The sequence below is a fragment of the Pinus tabuliformis genome, chromosome 7 (assembly GCF_031772625.1).
Source record: "Pinus tabuliformis cultivar Carrire ecotype Pingquan chromosome 7, CPIR1, whole genome shotgun sequence".
Taxonomy (NCBI): domain Eukaryota; kingdom Viridiplantae; phylum Streptophyta; class Pinopsida; order Pinales; family Pinaceae; genus Pinus; species Pinus tabuliformis.
Window position 1 is genome coordinate 1796900671 of NC_142293.1, and position 8154 is coordinate 1796908824.

Genomic DNA, 8154 nt, shown 5'->3' on the forward strand with positions numbered 1-8154 from the left:
AATTAAGGGGTATTGCAGGGAAACCAGGAAAGATAATCAGCTCTAATGGCATGACAAAGCTTCTAAAAAAGGAGCAAAGAGGTGTAATTGCACAATTATGTTCGCTAGATGTTTCCACATTGGAATCATCTATTTCTCCAGATCTCCAAAAAGTCCTGGACAATCATTCCAAGGTATTTGAGACTCCCAAAGGTCTCCCACCTATGCGTGATCATGATCATGCTATTCATCTGATTCTAGGAAGTGTTCCTCCAAACATCAGGCTGTACAGATATCCTATGTCCAAAAAAGTGAAATTGAACGTATGGTTGCAGAAATGCTAGAGGCTGGTATAATTCAACCGAGTCAAAGTTCTTTCTCAGCTCCAGTAGTATTGGTGCACAAGAAGGATGGATCATGGCGCATGTGTCCAGATTATAGGGAGCTCAACAAGCTCACTATTAAAGATAAGTTCCCCATTCCTGTCATTGATGAATTACTGGATGAATTGCATGGATCAATTTACTTCACCAAGTTGGATCTTCGTTCGGGATATCATCAAATCAGAATGAAGATTGAAGACATTCCGAAAACAGCATTTAGAACTCATGAGGGTCATTATGAATTTTTGGTCATGCCTTTTGGCCTTACCAATGCACCTTCAACATTTCAAGGTTTGATGAATTCAATTTTCAAACCATTCCTTAGAAAATTTGTGTTAGTATTTTTTGATGATATACTAATCTACAGCAAGTCTTGGAAGGATCATGTTGAACATGTTGACAGGGTGCTACAACTATTGGAGGAGAAACAATTATATGCAAAAAGATCCAAATGTTTCTTTGGAGTCCAGGAGGTGGAATATTTGGGTCATATTGTATCTCATGAAGGAGTTAAGGTAGACCCTAGCAAAATTAAAGCCATTAAGGAATGGAAAATCCCCACATCCATAAAGCATCTGCGAGGATTTCTTGGGTTGACAGGGTATTATCGCAAGTTTGTTAAGAATTATGGGAGAATAGCAGCACCTCTAACAACATTATTGAAGAAAGATTCATTTTCATGGACTTCGGAAGCAACAAAGGCCTTTGAACATCTTAAAGAGGCAATGTGCCAAGCACCGGTCTTAGCTACACCGGACTTCACAAAAACCTTTATTGTGGAATGTGATGCTTCAGGAAATGGAATTGGTGCTGTTCTAATGCAAGATGAAAGACCCATTGCTTTTGAAAGTCGTCCAATCAAGGGAAAGTTTTTAAACAAAGCTATTTATGAGAAGGAAATGTTGGCAATACTCCATGCACTTAAGAAATGGCGACCCTACCTAATGGGAAGACACTTCAAGGTAAAAACGGATCATGATAGCCTTAAATACTTTTTAGAACAAAGATTATCCTCTGAAGAGCAACAAAAGTGGGTCACAAAGATGTTGGGTTATGACTTTGAAATCATCTACAAAAAAGGGAAGCAAAATGTGGTGGCAGATGCACTCTCAAGAAAGGATGAGGATGTGGAAGCATTGTTGTGTGCCATTTCTATTATCCAACCAGATTGGATAAACGAAGCAAGGGAGGAATGGAAGAATGACGAAGAAGTGTGGGCACTTATTCAAAAGCTACAACAAGATTCCAGTACTTCTGATACATTTAGCTGGCAAAATGATTCGTTATGGTACAAAGATCGCTTATACCTCTGTAAGAATTCCCAGCTAAAACAAAAGATTCTTATGGAATTGCACACTTCTCCCTTAGGAGGGCACTCAGGATTTTTAAAAACTTACCACAGGGTTAAGAAGGAATTTTTTTGGGATGGCCTTAAATCAGATATTCAAAAGTTTGTGGCGGAATGTTTGGTTTGCCAGCAAAATAAAGTTGAAACAATTAAGACACCAGGTCTATTACAACCTTTATCCATTCCAAGCCAACGTTGGGAGGAGGTTTCAATGGATTTTATCACAGGTTTACCCAAGTCTGAGGGAAAGAGTGTCATCATGGTGGTAGTTGACAGACTTACCAAGTATGCACACTTTTGTGCATTATCACATCCATTTAAAGCCAGTACAGTTTCTACTGCATTTATGGAAACAGTTCAAAAGCTACATGGAAACCCAAAGATTATTGTAAGTGACAGAGATCCCATTTTCACTGGAAATTTTTGGACAGAATTATTTTCTTGTCTTGGTACTCAGTTAGCTCATAGCTCATCTTATCATCCTCAATCTGATGGGCAAACTGAGATAGTAAACAAATGTTTGGAAGGATATCTTCGTTGCTTTGTATCTGATAAACAGACACAATGGGTCAAATGGTTGCCTCTGGCTGAATGGTGGTATAACACTTCCTTCCATACAGCAACAAAAATGACCCCATTTATGGCACTTTATGGGTATCAACCACCATCCATCACATCATATTTAAGAGAAAATTCTAAGGTTCAGGCAGTGGAACATCACATCGAACATCAACAACAAGTCCTCCAACTCTTAAAGGATAACCTCGTGTTGGCACAAAATAGAATGAAACAACAGGCAGATCAACATCGCAGTGAAAGAAGTTTTGATGTAGGTGATTGGGTATTCCTACGGCTACAACCATATAAGCAAATGTCCCTAAAGCAAGCTAAGAAGGATAATAAATTATCACCAAAGTATTATGGTCCGTACAAGGTGTTGGAAAAGATTGGTACTATGGCATACAAATTGGAGCTTCCTGCAGCTTCTCGATTGCACCCAGTTTTCCATGTTTCATGTTTAAAGAAGGTTATAGGTGACAAGCTCCCAATTCAAACAATATTGCCAGAACTTGACGAGAAGGAAAAATTATATTGGAACCGGAAGCAGTCACAGAAACAAGAACTCGACAGCTACGAAATCGATCAATTTCAGAGTATCTTATCAAGTGGAAGAACTTATCCGCTGAAGATTCCACATGGGAGGATGAGAATTTTATGCAGAAGTATCCAGAACTACTCAAGCGTTGAGGACAACACTTTTTTGAAGGAGAGGGGCATGTTGGGTCCCTATAATACTAGTGATTACCCCATTACTATTGTAGTTATACCCCCTATTTATATTGTTGTGCCCCTATTACCCCCATATTGTTATTTCTGTGCCCCATAGAATCCCTCTATTGTTATTTTTGTGGCTTTATATTATTATTGTTAGGTCGGCTGGATTATATTGTGACTCCTTAGACTCCTATATATAGAAAGGAGGTTTTGTCATTTGTATCATCCAAGAATTGTTCATTTATGTAATGTAAAGGAGGTTGCCCCCTCGAAGAGGCTGAATTCTAAGGCGTGGATCTCTCTTTTCTATCTTTTTGTGAGCTGGTTTCATAACAGTAACCAACAGGGACAAAGCCAGACAAGTGGTTGTCAGACACATTAAGAAAGCTCAACTTGAGATTATCTAATTCAAGGGGTATTTCCCCTGAAAGCAAATTGTTTGAGAGGTCAAGGCTGTTAAGAATAGGCAACAGCCCAAGTGACGCAGTAATTGATCATGTGATCTGGTTGTTGGAAAGGTTAAGCTGAGAAAGACCTTTCCATGATATTATCGTTCTTTGAAGCTCCCCATACAACATATTGTGATAAAGAGAAAGCCACGACAGTGAGGATAAGTTAGTAAGTTCCACTAGGGTAGTCCCTGATATATTGTTGTGACTGGTCAAAAACTTGTTGAGAGTCCACAATTGTCCAATGCCGGAGGGAATACTTCAACTGAATTGATTAATGCGTGTGTAAAATAAAATGGTACAACGTAAAAGTAGGGTAGATTCCTTTGTGATTTCAGAAATGGAATTATTTACATGCCCAACATGCAAGATTTGATTGCAGAACTATTTCAAACCAAGTGTTTAGCCATAAAATACCAAAATGCATATATGTATACTACAAGGAAAAGGATAACGCCCAACCTATTTACTGATTACATTCACAACCATACAAAACTCAGTGGAGAATATAACCACTGTAAATTATGAAGAGAAATTTAAACACTGTAATTCCATGAATTGCATAAATAGATCTTAACAAAACGAGAACAAAACAACAGAGTTTGGTTCCGGCCAGAGCTAAAACTCTCAACATCCATAATAATCTGAAGACCCTAAAGTCGACAGGGAAAAGTCACTCTACACATAAAGATGTGTTTGGTAAGTTATAACTAAACATATATACAATGAAAGTATTCGTTGGCTTCTAAACATATGTACAATAAAAGCTTTCTATCATGTAGAGATATAAGTGAGAATGAGCAACTAATCATATATGCATGATGGGCCATGGCATCGGCAACACCAGTTAGTGTTTATTGTGGTGCCATATTGTGCGAGATGTTCCTGCAATTGATGGCGCATTTGCCTGTGTGCATCCCTTTCATGGATGTGAATTGTTATCTTAAGTATTTTCCTTATTTTCTTTAACAACTTAATGGTTGGGCGTAAACGGTAAAGTAGCATTGATTGTTGTGGCAAGATCCTTGTCTGCATATCTTGTAACGTAAGTTCCTGTTGCTAAATTTCTTCGCAACACTCATACAACCTTCGTAGGTAGCATGTATCCATACCTGTTGCCATCCAAAAAGGAAACATTGTAAGTGACAATGAATATGTTTGATGATTTTGTTTGAATATTCAAAATAAATTAAATGATTCCAAACGAGTATAAAATCATATGAAACTAAATGTAATAGCAAGAAAATCTATGTGAAACTTGGTTATGTAGTGAGTGGTGTTTACCATGTGGGTAATTCTGGAAGACATGTTGTACGATTGGCTAAAGTGTATTATCCTGAATAGAATTTGATGCAAGGAATGATTCCTCTTGCCGTCTACGCTTAAGATATGGATTCTTGTGCATTTGTGCAATGCGGGAGAATGGGAATGCTAGATTGATGTGTATGTCTGCTAGTGACCGCACTCTTGAAATTGCAGTGAATGTTAGCCCTTGGCGTTCTCTGGTGCCGATGTCCACTATCGCTTTGTCTAATGTCATTCCTTGTGACTTGTGTATCGTTAAAGCCCATGCCATTTGAAGTGGTATTTGACGGCGTGTACCCCTTGTGATGGGAGGAATGGGTACATATGTTGGGTGTGAAATGTCCCACGGTGTTCCTCTGTATTGTCTAAAGTCAACAACCACAAAGGATGGTAATGTTAGGGGCTTTGAGTCAATTGAATAAAATATTTAGATGACCTTCCCAAGCGCGCCATTGACGAGGCCTGCATGTACCCATAAGTTGCTGGTGAGCATAACTTTTTGTTCATTGCATAAGAGCACCTTTGCAGGCAGATGCTCATCTTTTGTTGTAGTAGGAGTTTTCTGCCTTTGTTGTTCCGCAGAGCAAAGCGCTACTGGTATGTTCAATTTTTTAAGCATTTTCTTATTATGCAAGACAACTGCGTTGTTTGTTGCGAATAGGTGCATGGATTCTTCGAATATGCATTTCTCTTCATGTGTAAGAGACGAACTTGTTCTTGACATTAGGTGTTGCCAATCTTCAAGTGTAGATATTCCATTCCTAAGATTTGCAAGTATTTGCCGAAAAGCAACCTGGGACGGGCTAGCTCCTTGTTGACGGAAAACGGTTGAAAGTGTTATGAATATGTCGAAGTTGCGCCAAAGTGCAGTGCCATGCGATGTCCCAGCGTATAAAGGAATGTCTTTTACAGGTGGTAGTTGGCCTAAATCTCTGACAAGGATAATTGAGCGATTACCAAATGGTGCATTCCGATGAAGAGGGAATGCCTCTCTTAGACGATCGTCAATGCGAGAAAGCATTTTTGGACCAATAAAGCTCATTTCATCAATGAGGATGTATTCTACATGACGGAGTTGCTCTTGCAGGTGTAGGAGTAGCTGGCCTTCGAGAGGATGCATTGTCTGGATAGGGATACGAAGGGAAGAGTGAATTGTGAGGGCATGTATGTTGAAAGCTGCAACGCCGGTTGGTGCAAGTAACAATAAAGGGTTCTTGTTTGTTGGCGAGTTTTCCACAAATGCTTGGTGCAGACATTTAATCAAATGGGATTTTCCTGTGTCAGCTATTCCTTGTATGATGATTTTGCGTGCGGATTTTGGCGAAGGGGTTTCGAAGTGTGAAAAAACAGTGGTAAAACCTATGTTTTGGGTAGGGGATAATGTATGATCATGGGGAAGGTTGGAAAAAGAATGATGTTGGTTTTGAATGGTTGAGCGGTTGAATTCAATGAAATTGATGGCAGTTTCTTGCAAGGGGGGAGGGACAGTATTTTGTGACCAATTGTGGTTGACATCGAAGTCGCGGTAGCCAATCATGTCGAGGTCATCAATTGCAATATTGTAACCTGGGTGTAGCTGAGAGAGGATTCGCCATTCATTCATCTGCATGGAATCAGGGGGGGCGTGTGGGGTAGTTTGATCTTCAGTAGGTGGGCTTTGTGGGTTTTCGGGTTCTCGATGGACATGCCATGGTGTATATGCACCCTTTTTTTGTTCCCAGTGTGCAATAATTTATGCATCAGTTGAACCAATATTAGCAGGGAGTGTTCGGAAGGGGAAATACAAGAGTAATTCACTCCAGCAGAAGGTGGCATAAGAAGGATTAGTAGAGGAAGGAATGACATTGTAACAGGGCAAGACATGTACAATCATTGGGGGGAATATGTGTTTCTAGTGGTTTTTTCTCCGTTGGGCAGAATATGACCACGAGGGAGCAGCTTCAAGGAGGGGCAGGGGTTCTAGTGAGGCAGGCCTGTTCATATATGCAACGATAAAGTTTGGTGCCGAACCAGGATTTTCAGTATCTTGCGAAACACGTTTGAAAACAGCCCTGTTGACATTCAAAGAACGGAATGGAGAGGAATGCTTGATTAGTAGAGTACATATGGAAAGACAGGTAAGAAACTTGGCTAGTGATCCCCAAATTTTATATTATTTTGTTATTAATCATTATTACGTGAAATGTTAGAATCCTTCCAAATTCATATTGCACAAAAAAGTAATACAAGATCCCTCTATATGTACTTTTTTCAATTTGGAAGTTGAAATGGTTCAACATCTATTCTTTGGATGTGAATTCATAAATCGAGTATGACATCATGCCTTTAAAGAGCTGAATCATAGCTCTAGAAGACTAGATCATGGAGAGGAATGCTTGATTAGTAGAGTACATATGGAAAGACATGTAAGAAACTTGGCTAGTGATCCCCAAATTCTTATGTCATAAAATATGGTTCACATGAAATAGGGAAATATTTTTTGAAGAAAGATTAAAACATGAGCCAATTGATTGTGGATATATGTGAACAAACCAATTAATCTACACCCCATGAATACCAAAAACTAAATATATATACAAACTTCTTTGATAGTTTGTATAGTGTGTCCTGGTTGTCCTAATGATAATAACTCCTTCTCAAAATGTGTCTTATACAATAAGTTGTGCATATACAATAGATGCACATATACGGAAGATATGCGCATATACGGAAACTACGCATATACAAAAGATACACATATACGGAAGTTGCGCATATATGGAAGATACGCATATACAAAAGTTGTGCATACATGGAAGATACACATATATGTGCATCTCTTCCGTACATGCACACATTATGTATATGCGTATCTTTAATTCCATATCTTCCATATATGCGCAACTTCCGTATATGCACAACTTTTGTATATGCATAGTGATGCAGATGCATCTAACCTAGGTCAAATGTTTACTAAGGGAGTTTGTTTACAAAGTTAGGATTTAATTAATTAATGTATTTTTTCTATAGTTTTAGGAGAAAATGATAATTCTTGTAAATAGATGAATATTCGAGAGTATTTTGGAAAGTTTGAGAAAAAATTGGATTAGTTAGCTCTTATCTAGGGATAAGGGATTAGATGAGAGATTTTATGGATCATGAGAGATATTTTGGGAGTTAGTTTAGGATCTAGAACCTACCTGGGTTCTAATCCATTTGTATAAATCTAGATGAGCCCATGAGGCATGTAAGTATGTAGAGGTATGTAAGTATGTACGTGCATATACGGAAGGTATGCACATACAGGAAAGTTAGGGATATACGGAAGACATGCACATGTCTTCCGTATATGCCCAGTTTCTGTATATGCGCACATCTTCCGTATATGCACAGTTTCCGTATATGCGCATTTTCTGTATATGGAACTTGTACACAT

General features: G+C 38.7%; 1 protein-coding gene across 1 annotated transcript; it reads right to left on the minus strand.

Moving 5' to 3' along the window:
• Positions 1-5166: 5166 nt before the first annotated feature.
• LOC149255524 (ATP-dependent DNA helicase PIF1-like) lies at positions 5167-6348 on the minus strand. Its single transcript, XM_089455069.1, has one exon. It carries the CDS (start codon positions 6346-6348, stop codon positions 5167-5169), a length of 1182 nt encoding a protein of 393 aa, XP_089311195.1.
• Between the last annotated feature and the right edge of the window lie 1806 nt (positions 6349-8154).

Bases quoted from the DNA above. Each gene is read 5' to 3' on its own strand.
- LOC149255524 (XM_089455069.1), bottom strand. From the start codon at position 6,348: ATGCAGATGAATGAATGGCGAATCCTCTCTCAGCTACACCCAGGTTAC.